The 22,720-nt window shown below is 43.5% G+C and overlaps 1 protein-coding gene across 1 annotated transcript in view; it reads left to right on the forward strand.

Annotated features, from left to right (window-relative positions):
* Window positions 1-20,537, forward strand: part of LOC141069626 (lysosomal protective protein-like) — a 91,113-nt gene extending 70,576 nt beyond the window's left edge. The window contains exons 12-15 of the mRNA XM_073559348.1: window positions 10,835-10,910; window positions 16,961-17,050; window positions 17,164-17,265; window positions 20,299-20,537. Coding sequence (XP_073415449.1) covers window positions 10,835-10,910; window positions 16,961-17,050; window positions 17,164-17,265; window positions 20,299-20,382 — 352 coding nt within the window. The 3' untranslated portion in view covers window positions 20,383-20,537. The remainder of the gene's footprint in view (window positions 1-10,834; window positions 10,911-16,960; window positions 17,051-17,163; window positions 17,266-20,298) is intronic.
* Window positions 20,538-22,720: the final 2,183 nt, after the last annotated feature.

Raw genomic sequence — 22,720 nt, forward strand, 5'->3', positions numbered from 1 at the left:
AAACACACTTCAAAAAGCACTAGAAAATGGTTTGAGAGAAAGCACTGGAGACTTCTAAGGTGGCCAGCAATGAGTCCAGACCTGAATCCCATAGAACACCTGTGGAGAGATCTAAAAATGGCAGTTTGGAGAAGGCACCCTTCAAATATCAGGGACCTGGAGCAGTTTGCCAAAGAAGAATGGTCTAAAATTCCAGCATTGATGGTTACCGGAAGCGGTTGGTCGCAGTTATTTTGGCTAAAGGTTGTGCAACCAAGTATTAGGCTGATGGTGCCAATACTTTTGTCTGGCCCATTTTTGGAGTTTTATGTGAAATGATCAATGTTTTGCTTTTTGCTTCATTCTCTTTTGTGTTTTTTTCATTTAAGACAAATTAAATGAAGATAATAATACCAAAGAATTTGTGTTTGCAATCATTTTCAGGAAGAAACTGAGTATTATCTGACAGAATTGCGGGGATGTCATTACTTTTGGCCACAACTGTATCTTCTTATAGCCTTCTCCTGCTTTGTGGGCTTCCACTATTTTCATTTTCAGAGTCAGCTCCTTAGGGTATGTGCACACGTTGCGGATTGGGGTGCGGATTTGGCCGCGCGGATTTTGTAAAATCCGCAGGTAAATCTGCAGGTCAAAGGACCTGCGGTTTTACCTGCGGATTAGCCTGCGGTTTTGCCCTGCGGTTTTTCATCTCCACAATGGAGGAGATGGCAAACCACAGCGGAATCTGCAGAAAGAATTGACATGTCAATTCTTTCTGCAGTTTAGAAACCACAGGAAAACCGCGCGGAAAAATCCGCACCGTCTGCACTGCGGTTTTTAATATCCATAGGAAATTATGGTACTGTACACCGCAGCAAAAACTGCTGCGGATCCGCAGCGGCCAAATCCGCTGCGGAACCGCAGCAGAATCCGCAGCGTGTGCACACACCCTTTGAGGAACCCATTGCTGCTGTTTCTTAGGCACAAGGTTAGAGGACGCTGGGTTTTTATAAAGCTGGGAAATTTGCATCACCTGGCCTTTCCTAACGATGATAGTGAACAAGCCATAACCCTGGCTAATTAAGGTCTGAAACCTTGGTCAAAGTTATCTGAGCAGTGAGCACACAAATCTCCAAGGGTTCCCAAACTCTTGCATCTGCTCATTTTTTTAAATTTTTAAAAAGAAAAAAAAATACTATATGTATTTTCTTGCCTAAAATACAAAAGGAAATTTGTCATCTTTAACTTTAAGCCTTTTAGAGATAATTTCATTTTCAACGTGCGCTTAACTGTTCACAATAACAGTAATATTGACCAGGGGTGCGTAAAGTTTAACATGCCACTGTATACATCCCTGCTGAATGAACTGTTGCTGTTATAGTCTTGTGTCCAAAAGAAGCTGTTTTGTTTTTAATCCCTTGGAGGTTTATGAAAGCAATACAACTGCAGGTTTTGACCAAACTGCATTGCCTGTGAAAACACTACCTACTGCGGAGAGTGAATCCCTACAATTAGTGGAGAATGCAGGCATTAAGTCCCAAAGAGCACAGGTGATTGCAGTTTAAAGACTAAATATCCTGGGTAAAGACAGCTACAGCATTGCAAACACAGACTAAAAGCAAGGAGGAGATTGTTAAGCAATTGGTCCATATTCAGCAACAACAGTATCAGCGGTAATTAGAGCATCAGCAACAGTATGAGCAGCAGCAGCAACAGTTTTAGCAGCAGATGGCTCTCTTTTCAAAAATTGTCCAAGCCAGGGAGACTGCAGTTTCAAAATGCTATGAAAGGAGGAGAGTTATTAGCAGGGTTTGTAACATACCTCCCAACTTTTGAAGAAGGAAAAGAGGGACAAAGGCTGCTCGCTCTGTGGCAAATGTTAGGCCACGCCCCACACCACACCCATTTTACAACTAGTCTTACCCATGTCCACGCCCAACCACACCCATTTAGTACTGCTGATCACACTGACTGGTACTGAGGGCACAGTGTCTGGCATTATGGGCACAGTGGATGGTACTGTGGGCACACTGACAAGTACTGAGGAAAAGAAAGAAAACAGAGAGAGAGAAAAGAAAACAGAGTGAGAGAAAGAAAGGAGAGCGACAGAGAAAGAACAGAGAGAGAAGAAAGGACAGAGAATGAAAGAAAGAACAGAAAGAAAAAACAGAGAGCGAAAGAAAGAGGGGAAAGAAAGAAGGAACAGAGAGTGAAAGTAAGAACAGAGAGAGAAAGAAAGGGGAAAGAAAAAAAGAACAGAGAAAGAAAGAGGGGAAAGAAAGAACAGATAAAAAGAGAAATAAAGAAAGAACACAGAGAGAAAGAAAGAGGGGACAGAAAAAAGAACAGAGAGAGAGAAAGAGAGAACAAAGAAAGAAAGAAAGAGTGGAAAGAAAGAAAGAAAGAGGGGAAAGAGAACAGAGAGAGAGCAGATAAAAAGAGAACAGAGAGAAAGAAAGAACTGAGAAAGAGAAAGGAAGAAGAGAGAGAGAAAGAAAGCAAGAGGGGAAAGAAAGAAAGAACAGAGAAAGAACAGAGAGCGCGAAAGAAAGAAGAAAGAAAAGATCAGAAAGAGGGGAAAAAAGAACAGAGAGACAAAGAAAGAACAGAGAGAGAAAGAAAGAAAGAGGGGACAGAAAAAAGAACAGAGGGAGAGTGGAAGAAAGAAAGAGGGAAAGAAAGAACAGAGAGAAAGAATAGAGAGAGAGAAAGAAAAGGGAAAGAAAGAAAGAATAGAGAGAGAAAGAAAGAGAAAGAAAGAGAGGAAAAAAGTACAGAGAGAGAGAGAGAAAGAGGGGAAAGAAAGAAAGAACAGAGCGATGGAGATAAAGAAAGAGGGGAAAGAAAGAACAGAGAGAAAAAGAAAGAGGGAAAAAAAGAACAGAGAGATAGAAAGAAAGAAAGAGGGGAAAGAAAGAACAGAGAAAGAAAGAAGTAAAAGAAAGAGAAAGAACAGAGAAAGAAAGAGGGGAAAGAAAAAGAAAGAGAAAGAAAGAGGGGAAAGAAAGAACAGAGAGAGGAAGAACAGAGAGAGAATGAAAAAAGAAAGATTAGAGAGAGCGCTCTCGGAGGAGAACATGGTGATGGATCTGAAGCATTCCCTGAAGTGCCTCCATGGTTCCGTCACAATCTCCACATGAAATTACTTAATTTGCAGTCAGCTTCCAGCACATCACTTCTGGTGGAACGTCATGTGCGAGTTTTAAAGTGCTCCTCAGGGCTCCGCAGTGTACTCCTGTGTCCGCGAGAAAAGCCCGCTTTGTATGTCTCGTACACACTTGGCTCCACTCCGTACATCCCATACACACATGGCTCCACTCCGTACACACACTGCTCCGCTCCACACACCCCATACACACGCTGCTTCGCTCCGTACACCTCGTACACGCGCGGCTCCGCTCCGTACACCTCGTACACGCGCGGCTCCGCTCCGTACACCTCGTACACCCGCGGCTCCGCTCCGTCCTCCTCGTACACGCGCGGTTCCACTCCGTACACCTCGTACACGCGCGGCTCCGCTCCGTACACCTCGCACATGCGCGGCTCCACTCCGAACACCTCGTACACGCACGTCTCCGCTCCGTACACGCGCGTCTCTGCTCCTTACACCTCGTACACACACAGCTCCGCACACCTTCTACACACGGCCTTGTTTGGTACACCTCGTACAAGCGCGACTCCGCTCCGTACACATCGTACACACGTGGCTCCACTCCGTACACCTCGTACACATGTGGCTCCGTACACCTCGTACACGTGCGGTTCCGCTCCGTACAGCTCGTACACACGTGGCTCCGTACACCTTGTACACACGCGACTCCGCTCCGTACACCCCATACACATGTGGCTCTGCTCCATACACCTCGTACACATGCAGCTCTGCTCCGTACACCTCATACACACACGGCTCCGTACACCTTGTACACACGTGGCTCTGCTCCATACACTTCGTACACATGGCTCTGCTCCGTACACCTTGTACATGTTCGACTCTGTTCCGTACACCTCATACACACACAGCTCTGCTACATCAATCCTGTAAACTCCTCCTGAACCCACACAGAAACTTCCCCTCATACAGCACCATGGTAACCAGCACAGCAGAGTCCTGCAGACATGGAGGCCCCTGATCATGTGACCCCTGACTCCTCCCCTCCTGTGACCTCATCACAGGTACTGTGCACACTGAACAGCCTAGGTAGTCATTGCAGGCTGCGGTGGGTCTCTATGGGAGGGCGAGGATGGGTCGGTGCATGGGGGGGAGTGGCGGCTCAGTGCAGTGTGGGAAAAATAGAGTCCTGGGAGGGATGCGGGTGGGGGGGTCAAAAACGGGACTGTCCTGCGAGAATCGGGACGGTTGGGAGCGAGCGATGCAACCAAACTCAGCTGCACTGCTCCTCCTCCCACACTGACTCCTGCAGGTTAGACCAGGAAATTAGGGGTGTATCATTACACCTACTCACACACTGAGACACCTGCTATAAACCATGGTTTGTGCATGTTCTTCTTTCCTACGAGTATTGCTGGCTGCCTATAATTGATCAGCATCATATAGGAAGAAGTACACTCCCCCAGTGAAAATTGTCTACTACCAAATCTGATAACACCTACTTTGACTTAATGAAAATTAACAATTTAGGGGCCAAATAATTGAATTGTTAAAGAACCACTCCAGCATATTTTTTTTCTTATTTTACCTCTGAAGTGGTGCCACTAATCTTTATTCCCTGCACCTAGTTTTGCACTTACCAGCCGCCATTTTCATCTGTTATTGGCGGCTGCTCCAGTAGTTTTCTTCAGTTTGTGAGTCAGAAGTCACAACTAAATGTAAGTCTGAGATCCACAAAGACGTTCTCATAGACTTACATTGAGAGTTTGTGACCATTACCACTGACTTCTGGTCAGTCAGAAGCTGTGGTCAAAGATGGTGGCACGGGACCAGAGCAGCCCCGGGAAGAGCAGAAGATGGTGGCTTTTAATAATAATACTGGGGTCAGGGAACTTAGATTAGTAGCTCCACTCCAGTGCTGAAATAAAAAAAAAAAAGCTGGAAGGGTGCGTTAATATCTTCGCTTTTAGAGAGGCAAAATAAACAATGACAAAAGCGTATTATTCTGCTTTGCAGTCACTATTACACTGTGTGTCCACTATAGCATGAAAAATTTGGTGAAAGATCCTTTTTATTGCCTCATTTCATTATGAATTAAAATGCGGTATCGTCAGGAATGCAGCAACAGATAGAAGATATAAAGATGTCGATGAATTTAGCTTTTAATGATTTAATTAATGTCTATATATGCAGTTGGGGGAGGGTATTTGATCTTACTGACAGATTTCCTTTTAAATTGCACATATTTTTATACATGAATCATGTTAATGGGCTTAACCACTAGGGTAGCTGGCACAGAGGCTGCTGAGTCAGTGACTGAAGTGATAGGCAGGAGGCTGTATATATTGGAATGCAATACATTAACTTGAATCCGTCAGCAGATTTTTGCTATGTAATCTGAAGACAGCAGGGGATAGAGGTTTAATCCAAAATTCAGGGATGTGTCACTTGTCAAAGTATGTGCGGTTTACTGACTGTTATGGATTTATCACTAAGAGATTAACAGTGCTGGACTAGTATTTCTTGAATGCATTCGCTGCTGACAATTTTCATTGCACTTTAAGACCCATTCACAAGTTCATAGAGCTGCATGATTGTTGTTTGCCTGCATTTGGAGAGTTGCCAACTGTCTGCATATTTCTGAGCACTCCAAATACAGTAATTAGGCAATTTGTTTCTGATGTGCAAATTAAATACAAGTCTGTAATTAGGAAGTGTCAGGAAAACCGCACTGCACCTGCTCACTGAGCCAGTACGCGTGTCCCGAGTACAAAACTGTGCACAAAGATACCTGTGGAATGGGGCAGCAGTGGTGACGATGCATGCTCCAGGCTCACAGGACCTGAAGCACGTGACTGCTGAGGGCGTGGTCTAAACTCCAGAGAGCTAAGAGCTGAGGAAACCTCCTAGAAAGGTAACTACAGGACAATGTTACCAAGGGGCATAGACAGAGACAGAAACCAGATCAAGCCAGGGTCAAAGCACAAGATAGCACGACAGTACCAAAGGGTTAGGCAGAATGGATAGTCAGGACGTAGCAACAGATCAGAAAACCAGAATGGGCATTAGATGGTACAATAGGGGTAAACTGTAACAGAGTAACGATAGCCAAACCAGGAGTTCAGAACCGGAGAAGACAATAGTGCCAAAATGAGAGATAGAGAACAGAGTGAGGGGACAGACCGGGTCATACACGGGAAGCAAACAAGCAATGCAGTGCACATGCACACCAGGGGGGTCAGACACACAATCAGAACAACAGTATAGCTGACAGAGAACCCTGGTAAAGAGTGAGTATAAATACCCCTCCCAGATCCAGAAAGAGGCCACATACACTTAACCCTGTGAGTGCAGGGCAAGAACACTGTCCAAACCATGACAGGAAGCTGGGGAACTTTTATTGATTTGTCACTGGTTTACCATGACAGAAAGGAGCCAGAAGACTGCTGCGTCTGATTTCTCCTACTCTTGCACTGATTAGAAGCACTTCACTTTCATATTTAAATGGTGTAAGTTTCTTTTAGCAGTGCAGGGGTTAATCTACTCAGTTGAGAGCTCCTGGTAGCTTTAAGGCTCTCAGCTGTACACGGTTAGCCATTCCTATCTCCTATATAATCTGGGCCCTGGCTATCACTCATCTAATATATAAAGCTCAATGTGTGTGTGTGTGTGTGTGTTTGTACAGTATATGTGTATGTGTGGGATTGGCATCTGCACCGTCGCAGCTACAGCCACAAAATTTTGCACAGTCACACATCTGGACCCCGAGAGCATCATAGGCTATTTTGTGAGGCAAAAGTTTAACCACGCACGTTCCAATTCACCAAACAATTTGGCCTATTATTCTTATCATTTCTATGGTGTTATCGTCCTTCTATAAAGCTGGAAATAACACAATTACCTTGCCAACACAGACCACCCTCTGACACAGACTGCAGGGGGAGCCCAGTATCACACAGGATAAGATTAGATGCACGGCTCAGCAGTCAGTATCACACAGGAGAGGATTAGACACATGGCTCAGCAGTCAGTATCACACAATATTGGATTAGATACACAGCTCAGCAGTCAGTATCACACAGGATAGGATTAGATACACAGCTCAGTAGACAGTATCACACAGGATAGGATTAGATACACAGCTCAGCACACAGTATCACACAGGATAGGGTTAGATACCCGGCTCAGGAAGATGGTATCACACAGGATAGGATTAGATACACTGCTCAGCAGTCAGTATCACACAGGATAGGATTTGGTGCACAGCTCAGCAGTCAGTATCACACAGGAGAGGATTAGACACATGGCTCAGTAGTCAGTATTACACAGGATAACAGGATAGGATTAGATACACAGTTCAGCAGTCAGTATCACACAGGATAGGATTAGATACACAGCTCAGCAGTAAGTATCACATAGGATAGGAATAGATATATGGCTCAGCAGACAGTATCACACAGGATAGGATTAGATACACAGCTCAGCACACAGTATCACTCAGAATAGTATTAGATACACGGCTCAGCAGACAGTATCACACAGAATAGAATTAGATACACGGCTCTGCAGTCAGTATCACACAGGATAGGATTAGATACACGGCTCAGCAGTCAGTATCACACAGGATAGGATTAGATACACGGCTGAGCAGTCAGTAACACACATGATAGGATTAGGTACACAGCTCAGCAGTCAGTATCACACAGGAAAGGGTTAGATACATGGCTCAGCAGACGGTATCACACAGGACAGGATTAGATACACTGCTCAGCAGTCAGTATCACACAGGATAGGCTTAGATACACGGCTGAGCTGACAGTAACACACGATAGGATTAGGTACACAGCTCAGCAGAAAGTATCACACAGGAGAGGATTAGAAACACAGCTCAGCAAACATTATTACACAGGATAGGGTTAGATACACAGCTCAGAAACAGGATGTGCCAAAGGAGAGGACATTTTCATTCCAAGAATTCCACTCATTCCATCTGATTTGTTTTTTGATTTTAAACACCTCCAGTTTCCAGTTCAACTGCTATTTTCAATGTCCATTAACAATGCTTAGGGACAGTCCTTGAAAGTAGTAGGGATCGATTTGCAATCTCCATGCTTTTCTCATGGTCAACTTTATGTGGTCTGTTCAAGAGTTGGAACTGCCAAAAATCTGTTCATCTTTGCACCGAAAGGAAAAACCAAAAATCTTGAATGAGTTGAAAATAAAATACTATCAATACTTGGGTAATCGTTTAGTTAATTTGTGTTGCAAATCTGTAGTGTTGAATACTGTATATGATGTGAAATGTTTTTATGTGTAATATAATCATTATAATTTGTTATAACTAACCTATCACGCTTACCCTTATCTGCAGGAGGGTAGCGTGACCGGTCAGCGGTCCCGGCGTCAGTGTAGAACTTCAGACCGCGGGGCTGTCAGAGGGGCCCGTGTAGGAACACAGTTTGGGAGGTCGCAGGACCTGTGGAAGGGGCGAAGCGCTGGTAGAAGCACTCAGAGGCTGCAGGACCTAGCACCACGTGACCTGTGACGTCAGAGGGGGCGAAGCTTATCGCAGGGATGCTGAGGTGACGGGCAGGGGCTCAGAGAGCCAGGGGTTTATACAGTAGCGATGGTCGGGCAATCCAGAAGTCATACACAGGAGGAGCAATGCAGTACAGAACCAGGCAGAGCAAGAATGGTCAGGGAAGCAGGAAGTCAGGCACGGGTCGGGCTGCACGGTACAAAATCAGAAAGCGAGAGGGTAGTCGAGGGAAGCCAAAGGTCAGAACACGGGTCGAGCAGAACGGTACCAAATCAGAAAGCCAAGAGACAAAAACCAGAAACCAGACCAGATCATACACACCATAGACACGGAAACAGGCGAGAGGCACTTAGCAAATACAGGGTCGGACACACTCAAGTATGAAGTATAAACGACAGGGAAGGTTGCTCGCCTGTGGCCATAAATACCCTCCCTGAGGCCAAAGAGAGGCTCTAACCGTTAACCCTTCGCTTGTCAGACCAAAATTCCAGATACCATGACATAACCACAGTTGGTTACTATGCCCAGGCAACGCCGGGCTCTTCAGCTAGTTGTCATATATAATGTATTCAAAGGGAATTCATAGTTAAAATTCCGCGCTGCCGCTGGGATAAATTCCAGGAGATTGTTGTAGAATTACAGTGGTTTTATTCAACGCGTTTCAGGGGTCTCATGCCCCCTTCATCAGGAAACACAAAGTGGTGATTCCTGATGAAGGGGGCATGAGACCCCTGAAACGCGTTGAATAAAACCACTGTAATTCTACAACAATCTCCTGGAATTTATCCCAGCGGCAGCGTGGAATTTTAACTACGAATTCCCCTTGAATACATTATTTCTTCTGGTCATTGAAGACCTGTGGATCTTCAGCAGCCGCTACCTACATGCTCCTATCTCGTCCTAACCAGGTGAGCAAATTTTATGATATATTCTATCCGTTGTAACGTGGATAAGCCCCTATTGCGCTTTTTTGTCTCCCCATTTTTTTGCAATCATTGTCATATATAGCATTTGCTGCATGGCTGGTGGTTATTGGTGGTAATTGGAGAAGGTGTTTGGTGGATTTATCTGTGACTGTTGCTAGATTTTGAGTGTGTGATAATTCCCTTTCTTCTCTTACTTTGGTTTAACCCCATCCTCCACTCCTGGTGTTTACCTCCGTTGTTTATGTGTGTATATTTGTATGATTGTTCTTTTTCGTTAGTGTATTACGGTACACTACTATTCCCCTCTTTCCTGGGTGGGGGAAGAGTACAGACTGAGGGCAGATTCAGGAGTTAAAGGGAATCTGTCACCTCATTTTTGGCCTATAAGCTGCGGCCACCACCATCAGGGGCTTATCTACAGCATTCTGTAATGCTGTAGATAAGCCCCGATGTAACCTGAAAGATAAGAAAAACGAGTTAGATTATTCTCACCGGGGGGGGTGCGGTCCATTGCGGTGGGTGTCGCGGTCCGGTCCGGCGCCTCCCATCTTCTAGCGATGATGTCCTCCTTACTTCTGCCGCGGCAGAGTATTGCAGTGCCCAGGCGCCGGGAAAGGTCAGAGAGGTCTGGCGCCTGCGCACTGCAGTACTTTACTCTGCCCTCAACAGGACAGATAAAGTATGCCTGTGCAGGAGCCGCGGCAGAAGTAAGAAGAAGGACGTCTTCGCTAGAAGATGGGAGGCGCTGCACAGGACTGCGACACCCATCGGACCAGACCGGACCCCCGGGTGAGTATAATCTAACTTGTTTTTCTTCTCTTTCAGGTTACATCGGGGGCTTAGCTACAGCATTACAGAATGCTGTAGATAAGCCTCTGATGGCGGTGGCCGCAACTTATAGGCCAAAATGGGGTGACAGAATCCCTTTAAGGCAGGGTACGTGGCCCTGGCGCCTTCACCATCAGAAATAATCCAGGGAAGAGGGCGCCCTTAGCGTTAGGGACAGGCAAGGAGCCCCTAGTTCCTGGACACCCGACAACAGGGTCGTGACATTACTATCATGTTTCTAAGTATCATAATTTAACAATTCATAATACTGCTGATCCCACTCGTTTGAGCCATAGACTTATATTACATATAATGTTTATCATCCATCATGTTTTTCTAATCTCTCCATACAAAAATGTTTGCGATCTGTGATTTTTGGGTAAGTTGTCCAGAAAAAGTGAAAAAGGTTGGTATCCTAATGCATATATTTAATCCACATCTGTTTGTTCACAGTGATGAAGTGTTTCGCAACTTTGAGAGAGAAATTATAAGTTCACGCGACCTATACCTTCAGCTTCTGAATAAAAAGGTAATCAAACTACTTGCAAGCTGTTAATAGTAAAACACTGCATCTAAGGCCTCTTTTACATATCCATGTTACACATACTTGTTAAATCCATCTTTGTCACTGATACAACACGTACCCATTACACAGGTCTGCAAAAAATAAAATTTCAAGAGCTGTTTTGGTTATTACACATAATCTTTATTTTTTTCAGAGAGCCGAATCCGAAAATTACCTCCGTTTTGTCGTAGGACACCACATTTCTTGACAATTTAGATAACTATGTTAAATAAGGCAATACCGCAAAATAAATGAAAATAGACTTATAAAATTAACTTTTTATTACAAATTTTTCATGAAGCACATTTTTGAACTGAAATGAGCTCACTAATAGAGATGAACGAATTTGTTCGCTTTTTGTCCCCGAATCTGATTTTCACATAATCGTGCCCAAATCGAACACTATTCATGCCGAATGTATGTTTGATGATCAGGTTTCGAACACGTTAAGTAATTTCTATTCCTATTGACTCTAATGACGTTCGGCTGTGTTCGACGAATATTGCAAAAATAATATTTGATCCTGATCGTATTCGCAACCGAATCAGAAAAAATTCACTCGTCTCTACTCACTAACACTCGCTAAAATTGTTTTTTTTTCCCTGTGAGGTTCCTCTTGGTACATTTACACTTGTGAGTAGCATCTGGAATGTCTCTCTTAAGCATCTAACAGTAATCTGCCATCATTGTAATGCTCCATTTTCCTTGGTATCTTCTTTCCATCTCTTTAATGTCCTGGTGAAATCGTTCACCTTGCTCTTCACTCACAGCTCCCAAATTTTCAGGAAAGTAGTCAAGGTGGGAATGGAAGAAATGCACTTTCAAACTCATCAGGCAACCTAAAGCTTGAAATGCTTTCAGCATTTGTCCAAGGATTTTTTTTGTAGTCAGGATCTTTTTCATAGCTTAAAAATTTCTCTACAATCTCTGTAAATGCAATGCACCCTTCTTTTTGTCATAGTATTGACAAACTCTGTATCAGCTATACAGCTATAAGCCTTCTAATGTCTGGTCCGACGAACACACCCAGAGGTGATTCTAGGTTTTCTGGCACCCGGGGCAAGAATTTAGTTTGCTCCCCCCACCCCTCCCAACACACATGCAATTTGCACACAAAGGCTATGTGCACACATTTCGGAATTGCAGTGGAAATTTCCGCTGGAATTCCAGAATTCCATTCCACAAGAAATATGCGAGAAAACCGCATTTTAATTCCCGCCTATTTCCCGTTGAATAGCTAGCGATTTGCAAGCGTAATTAGCTTGCAGAATGCTAGCGTTTTCCAAGCGATCTGTAGCATCGCTTGGAAAAGTGATTGACAGGTTGGTCACACTCGTCAAACATAGTGTTTGACGAGTGTGACCAACTTTTTACTATTGAGGCTGCCTATGCAGCATCAGTAGTAAAAAGATCTAACGTTAAAAATAATTAAAAAATAAAAAATCATGTTTTTCTCACCTTCCGATGTCCCACGCAGTGTTCCCGATCATTGCGATGCTCCCGGCAGGTCCCGTTCCCAGTGATGCATTGCGCCAATGACCTTTCATGACGTCGCGGTCTCGCGAGACCGCTAAGGTATCGCGAGGCTGCGACATCAACAAAGGTCATTGGCGCAATGCATCACTGGGAACGGGACCTGCCGGGAGCATCGCTGAGGCCTGGTGACGCTGCGAGGGACATCAGAAGGTGAGAATATGACGATTTTTTTTATTTTAATTCTATTTTTTACAGGGATATGGTACCCAGAGCCCGGAGGAGAATCTCCTCTCTCCCAGACCGTGGGTACCATCCGCAAATGTTCTGCTTACTTTTCGCATGGTGTGCACAGCCACATGCGGAAAGTAAGCAGAACAATGCATTCCTATGTGTGCGGATTTTCCCACGATTCCGCACAAAGAATGAAGATGCTGCGTAATTTTCCGCAATGCAATTCCGCCACGGAAAAATCCGCAGCATTAGCACAGCATGTGCGAAATGCCATAGGATTGCATGGGATGCTGGTTTTTCGCGTTTTCGCGGCAAAATTGCGCGTTTAAAATCGCTGCAAAAACGCAAAAAAAACGCTACATGTGAACACAGTCTAAGGGTCCCATTTCTCATAGCGACGCACCAGCAATCCCAACAACGATACGACCTGGTAAGGATCTCTGGTGCGTCGCTACATGGTCACTAGTAAGCTGCCAATCTCTTCAACGACGCAGCAACGATCCAGCGATCCGTGACGTTTCAGCAATCTCGATAATGATCTTGTTATGTGAGACGGGGCCTTAAGGCCGGGGTCACACTTGCGAGTGTGATGCGAAAAACTCCCGCGAGTCTCTCGCATCAATACCCGGCACTGCTGTTGGCACTCGGACCAGAGTGTGCGGCTACATAGAAATACATGCAGCCGCACATACTGGCCCCAAGTGCCGGGTATTGATGCGAGAGACTTGCGTGAGTTTCTCGCATCACACTCCCAAGTCTGAATCCTGCCTTAGTCATGTATCGACGAGCTGCTCTCCCTAATGCTCTCATTGATCAGTGAAAAACTGAGAGAAGCAGGAAGAGAAGCTCGTTGTCACAGGACTATAAGTATGAAAATCACATATGAGTGAAGTGTCCATGTGATGACTACTGGAACCTGCAGAGCTGAATCCTGACATTGCAGGCTTCTAAATTCTCACAACTAATGCACTGCACACTTTTAGGATTCTTCCTTGTCAATGGACAGTCATGTCAGCACAAGTATGTGATTTATATACTTCTGGCCACATTCCGACTAGACGTGCCCGGCCTCGCTCAGTTCATTTTCATTGAGTGAGGCCACACATGTCTAGTCAGCATGTGACCACATGTATGTAAATCGCCAACACCAGAGAATCCTGACAGCGGGCAGTGCGCACTGTGAGAATTCAGAAGTCTTCAGTCACATAGAATGACTGCAGACTCCTCACAAGCCTGGACGACCCCTTTAATGTTCCTAACAGAAATAAAAGCATGAGAATTAGTCAGTATCACAAATAACATTTTCATCTAGGTACCTTATAGATGTCGTCATCTCTGGAGTCGTTCTTCTTTTCTTCATCATGTCCAGACCCCATGATGAGTTTTCTCATCCATAGCTGGTCTCTGCAGACTTCCATCTTCTCCGCTCTTTTGCAGAAAATCTTCACATGATGCCCTTAAATATAGAAGTGTCGTTATAATGCTCCTGAATAAAAAATTGCCCCCCTCTAGATACGCCTTTGAACACACCTTCCTTCAATTTTGTTCCTATTGATGTTAATCTGGAAAGAAAATAAGCTGCCTGCTGATAATTCACAGCAGAGTTTGCAGAGGAACCAATAGGCTTGTGGCAAGTTCTGACGTTTAGGATTTTTTCAATATTTTTTTTGTTATAAAAACACCAAAATACATGGAAATTACATGAAAGTAATTAAACAGCTTTTTAGTCGGAGACCTGTGTTATAATTTATGGATGTGTTCACATGTCCGACTTTTTTTCTTCAAGAACCGTGTGTCCATGCAAAACTCATGGAGACATGTCCGTTTTTCTCCAGTTTTACAGATGAAGAGCGCCAATACAAGTTCATGGGCACATGTACAGCACACGGATGGCATCTGTGTGCTGTCTGTATTTAACATAGCAAAGAATTGAGAAGATTTGAAATGTATTTATCCATCCATTAAAAACCCTCATGATTCACTTGTGCAAACACTTATGACTCCCTTGGGCAAACACTGATGACACTAACCAAACACTGATGACACACTGACCAAACACTGATGACATCAGTACCATTTTCTCCCTCCTGCCACCCAGTGTTGTCATGATCACTAGGTCAGGAGAAAGAAGCGTTATTATTAGTGCTTCACAAACTGTATGCTGATCACAGTGATCAGGAAGGCAGAGATGGTAATTAACCATGCCTGCTCCATACCTCTGCAGCTGCACCAACTCTATGCAGTTGCCGACTCCATAGTTAAGTTCCTGCGATGAGTTCTTGGTGAATTTTTGACGCCGCGTATTTTTGCTGCTAAAAAAAAATGCAGCATCTTCCAGTTCCGGCAATGTGGAGGGGATTTATAGAAATCTCATGCCCACTCATCATGTCTATTTCTCTTGTGGGTACGCTGAATTTTATGTGTAGAGTTGGCTATTAGAATTGCAATGGAGGCAGAAAATCCCCAAGTAAAAAACACATGAGCTTTTCTAGTGCGTTTCCGCTAAAGACGTATGTAATCCGCACAAGGATATATCAATACAACTTTGTCAAAGCCAAATGCCAGGAAGTATCAAAAATAAAGCAGCTTTATTAACTTGACATACCAAAAATAAACAAAAACCACAGTGTCAAAACGCATATAAAAAATGCAAGTGACCTAATTTGCCTAATACATGCAGAAAGGATGCAGAAAAACTGCAACATGACAGCTCATCAAATAATCGTTGTGAGAACGAAGCCTAAATGTCATTACAGAGTCATATGTGGACCAGCCCAACTTTCACCATTTTGGGTGGTCCAAAAGTAAGAGGCCTTGCCCGTACAGGAGTCATATATTTAGTTTAGAAATTTTCTGGCTAAATTGGGAAAACGCATTCTTCATATTCTTATACAATTGAATTGTTCAGAGCATTTTGGGTAGGGTCGTGCAGTCTAGAGCACTCTTTTTCCATCATACTTTGCACCTAACCTAATTTGCAAATGATCATTGGAAAAGTTTTACCCTTTTTTATCCAAATAACTTTTTAACACAACCGACAAGTATCCTGCATTTTAAATAAAATTGCCTGCATAGAGTGCCGCAATGTGTCCACACATGTAGTGCACAAAGGTCACATTCACACGGTTCTGGTCAGTATTTTACATCAGTATTTGTAAGCCAAAACCAGGAGTGGGTGAAAAGTGGTGACGTGTTTCTATTAGGCTGGGGTCAGACTTGTGACAGCTATGTGAGAAACTCGCATCAATACCCGGCACTACCGCCAGCACTTGGGACCGTAGTGTGCTGCTGCATGTACAGTATTTCTATGCAGCCTCACACTCCAGTCCAGAGTGCCGGCGGCAGTGCCGAGTATTGATGCGAGTTTCTCGCATAGCTGTCACAAGTCTGACCCCGGCCTTATACTTTTCCTCTGATTGTCCCACTCCTGATTTTGACTTACAAATATTGAGGTAAAAAAACAAATACTGAACATGTGAATGTGACCTAACAGTGATGCTATACTGTGCCCAGACCAGTTGGGCCATACATCATCAAGTCAGTGCCCAGACAATAGTGTCACACAAGACCCCACCAGTATCACACTGTAGACCTGTGCTAGCCTCTGGCCTACATATTGTGTGTCACAGCTCAGCACAATGACAATATTGAGGCTGCCTATGTCATGTCAGATCAAGCAGCACATGCAAAGAACAGCAGCAGGGAATTTGCATTGGCCACCACTCAGGCTTTATTTACATTTATCAGCTGCGGCTGTTACACGACCAATGATTGGCTACATGGAAGCTAATTGGTGGTTGTGTAATGGCCTATTTGCTAATACAATCTTTCTGTGTGCATAGAATATGATAGTTTTCTGCAGCACATGTCCTCGTTACTATGTGCTGCCGAGAACAATGATTTTTTAATTTGATTAAAAAATCATCACATACGATAAATGAGTGTTTCGATCATTCATCTGGTGATTATTGGACTGTTTAGATGGTCTGATAGTCAAAAAGAGAAGTTGGACCTCAATAGTTGACCCATTCATGCTAAAGCAGCATTATTATAGGGCTACATGCATTAAGAGGGATCAATTTTGATAGTATTAGCTGGAAATGGTGAAACAAATGGTAACAGAAGAGAAGGAATCTATTCTTTTGTGTGGGATTGAATAATTACTACAATTTCACACATTTCCATTGCTTTTGACATATACACCTCATATATAATTTTATATATACCGCAATATATATAATATGCACATTCTTGCTGGGAAAGCATGCAGAAAATTGCTACTAGTTGTTGTCAATCCTTTGCTGCAGAAGTACCGCATCCTGGTGTATAGTGGAGACGCAGACATGGCGTGCAACTTTCTGGGTATTGAGTGGTTTGTGCATGACCTTGACCTAGAGGTGAGAAGACTTATGCAATAAATCTCTTGAGAGCTATTTCTGTCACTCAGTAAAGTTTTGATATGTCCTCGTTACACACCAACGTTCTCTTTGTATCTAATGATCTTCTGTAGGTAGAGAAATCATACCACCCTTGGATGTACAAAGATGGAAAGATGACGCAGATCGCTGGTTACGCAAAACAATATGCCAACCTTACCCTTTTAACTGTAAAGGTAGAAACTTGTCTTATGTCCATCTGGTCTTTTATTTGCTAGAAAATATTCTAAACATATTTGTCACAGTTTCCAATTAATCTCTCTTGCCGTTAGGAACCACCAACTGTATTTTGCGGGAAGTCCTGGCAGCAAGTGTTGAACATGGGGGGGAAATGACACATTTCTATTGAAATCAATAAGTTGTCAGTGCAAACTTTGAATATTTCTCCCAGATCTCCCCTACACAATAATACTGTGACATTGTCTCATCTCACTGGAAGAAAGCCTTCCCTACTCTTTTTTGTTCAGTTTTTTTATGGTACATTCACACTTTGCATTTTTGACTCGTTTTCCCCCCTCATTTTTTCAGTGCTTTTTGTAGAAAAAAAAATCAGAATTTTACTGTACCAGCAAAGTGAAATCTCATTGACACATTGCTTAATGCATTTTTGCAGATGTGGACCAGTTTCAAATCTGCAGCATGTCGATTCTTTCAGTGTTTTTGCAGCATTTTTCACCCATACTAGTGAAAAGGAAATTAACACATCAAAAAACACATACTGTACAAAGCACGTTTAGTGCAGTATTTGCATCAGATTTTTCTGCTGAAAATTCTGAACATGTGACATACCCAGGGTTGCCACCAAGAATTTCAGGGCCCCAAACTAGGACTCTTAATGGTTGGTAGGGGATCAAATACTTATTTCTCACTGCAAAATGGAAATAAATTTGTATAATTTATACAATGTGATTTTCTGGATTTTATTTTTGATATTCTATCTCTCAATGTTAAAATTAACCTACCCTTAAAATTGTAGACTGTTCATGTCTTTGCGTCCCGTTTCACACAGCGACGCACGAGCGATCCCGACAACGATACGACCTGGTAAGGATCGCTGGTGCGTCGCTACATGGTCGCTAGTAAGCTGCCAAACAGGCAGATCTCTTCAACGACACAGCAACGATCCGACAATCCATATAACGACCTCGGCGGTCATTGGGACCTTGTCACACAGCAGCTATTCTGAACGATTCCAGCCTGCGTCCCTGAGTTCTGCGTCGCCAACAAGGTCACTCGTCGGCGTCAAACACAGCGATGCATGCTGGCCAGCGGTACGCCAACGATCAAAACATGGCCCAGGACATTCGAGCACGATCAGCGATATCCAGCAGGGGGGCCGGTCGCCGCTATGTGTCACATGTAGCAAGATCACAGGTGAGATCGCTGTTGTGTCACAAAATCGGTGACACTTTAGCGATCTCGCTAGCGATCTCGCTATGTGAGACGGGGCCTTTTGTCAGTGGGCAAACTTACAAAATCAGCAAGAGATCAAATACTTATTTCCCCACTGTACACATAAGCTTTGTATATATTGTCAGTGTACAGGTAATATAGTGATCACCAGTGACATTATATACAGGAGCTCTGTATATAGTGTCAGTGTACAGGTAATACAGTGATCACCAGTGACATTATACACAGGAGCTCTGTATATAGTGTCAGTGTACAGGTAATATGGTAATCACCAGTTTCTTTATACACATAAGCTCTGTATATAGTGTCAGTGTTCAGATAACACGCTGACTCATCAGTGACGTCTTTCATCTTTGCTTTTCTTCATCCAGCACAGACTGCCTTCTCTTCTTCCAGCCAGGACTCATCTTTGCAGAAAATAACACAGTTATCTAGCACAGACTGCCTTCACTTTATCCAGCCAGGACTCATCTCTGCAGAAAATAACACAGTTATCTAGAGCACGTTCCCCAATTTTTACATTGTGCAAGATGAAGAAAAAAAGCGACAGAATTGCCTACACATTAACAGGACCCCCAACTGAAAACATGATATTCAAAAATAAAATATAGCAGTAATAATATCCTTTAATTAGCCCATACAGTAATAATGTTCCACATCCTGCTCCCATATGTACTTAATTCTGGACCCGACATGTCTTATTCCTGTGGTTTCTCTTTCCTGGCCCCTTGTGGTGTCTCTTACCTGGCCCCTTGTGGTGTCCCATTCCAGGCCCCTTGTGTCCTCCCATTCCTGACCCCTTGTGTTCTCCCATTCCTGACCCCTTGTGTTCTTCCATTCCTGGCCCCTCATGTTTTACCATTCCTGGCCTCATATGTCTCCATCCATCCACCACATGTTCTCCCATTCTGCCCCATGTGACTCCATACTGTCCACATGTGACTCCATCCTGCCCCCATATGATTCCATCCTGCTCCCATGTCATCTCCATCCTGCTCCATTCTGCTTCATGTCCTCTCCATTCTGCCCTCATGTCGCCTCCATTCTGCCTTCATGTCTTCTCCCTTCTTCCCCATGTCATCTCCCTTCTGCCCTCATGTCTCCATTCTGCTCCTATGTGTTTGCATTCTGCCCCATGTTGTCTCCATTCTGCCCCCATGTCTCTGCATTCTGCCCCCATGTCTCCCCATTCTGCCCCCATGTCTTCCCATTCTGCCCCATGTCTCCCCATTCTGTCCCCATATTGTCTACATTCTGCCTCATTTGATCTCCTATCCTGCCCCATAGTGGAGCATTATGAAAAAAGCAAAAAGTTTCTCCTTACCTGGCCACAGTCTAGTGGCGTCGTCTTCCTTCATCTATCTGAGGTATAGACGAGCAAGCGCATAGCACTGACGTCATATGCTGGCAACATGCACACCGACGCCAGCTGCTGGCCTGTGATTGTCTGGTAACTGTTAACTATTACCGTGTTGGAAGCCTCCTGCATGGTAATGGATTCCAACTGAACGCGTGTCATTGCAGTTACTGGCCCCCCTCTGCTCATCAGGCCCCATGCGCTAGTAATGGCAGTACTGCCCTGCTCATACCCTTATACTTCTGGCGACCTTGGCTTAACACTTAATAGTTATTGTCTTGCTATATATCTGATTTTTCTTTTTGCTTATTCTTTAGAATAATGTTAGATAGCACAGTATAAAACTCTCATAAGATCCAATCTTTGTCAGGGGATCCTACATCCCAAATATTAGAAAAAAAAACAATATTTTCAATGTATTTCTTTCTTTGATTGACAGGGAGCCGGTCACATGGTGCCGACGGACAAACCTTTGGAGGCTTTTCAAATGTTCAAACGATTCATCGATAACGAGTCCTTCTAGATCTCTAGTCCCAGCTCATGGCCACACTGGATCACTCCTGACTACTTCTATATTACTGCTCCCACAGATTGAACAGTTTGCTTAAATGTTATGGATGGCTTTTCAGTAATGGTAAATTGTCAGTAGCCTAGCAACAATAAATTTCTCTTATACAAAAAGAAGTATTTTATTCCAAAGCAAGGCAAAGATTTCTCATGACTATTATAGATTGTACCATTATTCCTGCAGAAGATGTAACTTAAAGGGAACATGTCACCAGGATTGTGCACAGTAACCTACAGACACTGTCAGGCTGACGCTGTTATACAAATTAAAATGATACCTGGGTTGATGAAATCCATTTTGTGATTGTTTTTTAATCGTTATTTGTACTTTTCTATTAATGAGATTCTCATGGTCCGGGGCGGCCTGTGGGGGGCTCTTTATGTGGTGCTCTGATTACATATGCATCTGTATGGCTTATGACAGGCCACTGATCCCTCAGTAACCTGCCCCCTATTTTACATACTGAATTAAAAAAAGTAACAGTCATCATGCAAGCGGCGGCACCTGCTCTTTAGCATGATTAGCATGATACAATGTATGATATGCATACATTCATTTTATTTAGTCTTATTGTTTGGCTAGAAAAAAAACCTCAATCAAAATGGTGCTGGCAGCAGTGCCTGCGCAGCTGCATCTATCAGAACACGATAGAAGCTACAGCGCAGCTGCCGGCGCCATTTTGATAAAGATAATTTTTTCCTCCAACAACGCAATATGACTAAATAAAATGAACATATGCATATTATACATTGTGTAATGCTCCAGTGAAGGCGCCGCCACCTGCGCCTACATGATGAATGATAATTTTTTTTTCAATCAATAGTTTATACAGTATGTAAAATGGGGGACAGATCAATGAAGGATCGTGACCTGTCATAAGCCATAAGGATGAATATGTAAGCAAAGCCCACATAAAACCCTGTCCACAGGCTGATCTGGAGCATGAGAATCTCATTAACTGAAAACTACAAGTACAGATTAAACAACAACCACAAGACGGATTTCATCAACCAAGGCGCCAACCTTACAGAGTGTGAATACAGGAGAAAAAAAGAGCTACTGAGTATAAATATAATAATGTGTGTTATTTTATTAAACAAATAATCAAAACATACAAAAATATCATTGCATACGATACATAAGACTGCAGCAGGAAAAAACAGGGGAGCGTTGCAGGAGGAACCATGGTGTTCAAATGAGCCTAATATCACATAGGTATAGAGTTAAAGGCAAATAAATGCGCCATCACTAATAGAGGAGACCTCAGAGCTTAGCAAAGAATTAATAAGATTACTAGCAAGTGCATATAGTTCAACATACACAATGAGAGACCAAAAAAGATCTGAGAACTCACCAATAAGGTAAAGGGCACCGGATGAGGACCCCAGGACTGGGTATTATAGACCCGTTTGCTGTGCATAGACTGTATGGGCTAATGGATGGTAGCGCATGGTAACAGACTGCTGCCATGCGTTAGCGCATAACGTTAGCGCTAGGGCACAAAAGATGTAAAAAATGACATCTGAGTTAGCGCATCCGTTTAACGGATCTGTTAAACGGATGCCCTAACGCAATGTGAACCTAGCCTAAGGAGAGCTTGATGATCTGTGACAATGGTGAAGGGAGCTCCATAGAGAAATAAGTGAAAGTGTTCACATCCCCAGACAACCGCCAAGCTTTCTTTTTCAGGTTGTGAATATTTTCTTTCAGTGCTTGTTAGGCTTTTGCTTGCATAAGAAATGATGTGGGGACTTTGGTTATCATCCTTGTATTGCGCTAAAACAGCACCCAGTCCCACAGGACTGGCATCCACTATCAGTTCAGTTCGAAGAGTTAGATCAAAATAGGCCATGGTGGTTGTTGAGCAGAGTGCATTTTCAATTGTTTCAAAAGAGGACTGACAGTCCTGGGACCGTTGAAAGACACAACTTTGTTTTGTAAGTTCCCTTAATGGAGTGCTGATTGTTGAAAAATTTGGAATGTATCAGAAGCTGGCCATCCCAAGAAAAGAGCGCACTTCACTGGCATTCTGTGGAATTGACCCCAAAAGTCAATCTTTTACATCTTCTGAGACCCACATGGGTGGAAAATGTTGTCAAGTATCTGGATTCAGGACTCAATTCTAATTTATGATAGCCCTTATTAAGGTCAAGCTTTAAAAAAACAGTTGCTCCATTTAATAAATGAATGATGTCATCAATTGTAGGTGAGATATGTCTTTCTCTCTGAATAGCGGTGTTGGTCAGGCGCATGTCAACACACAGTCTCACCTACTCTAGAGTCTTTGATTTTG

The sequence above is a fragment of the Dendrobates tinctorius genome, unplaced genomic scaffold (assembly GCF_039654945.1).
Source record: "Dendrobates tinctorius isolate UK_male_01 unplaced genomic scaffold, ASM3965494v1 ptg000270l, whole genome shotgun sequence".
Taxonomy (NCBI): Eukaryota; Metazoa; Chordata; class Amphibia; order Anura; family Dendrobatidae; genus Dendrobates; species Dendrobates tinctorius.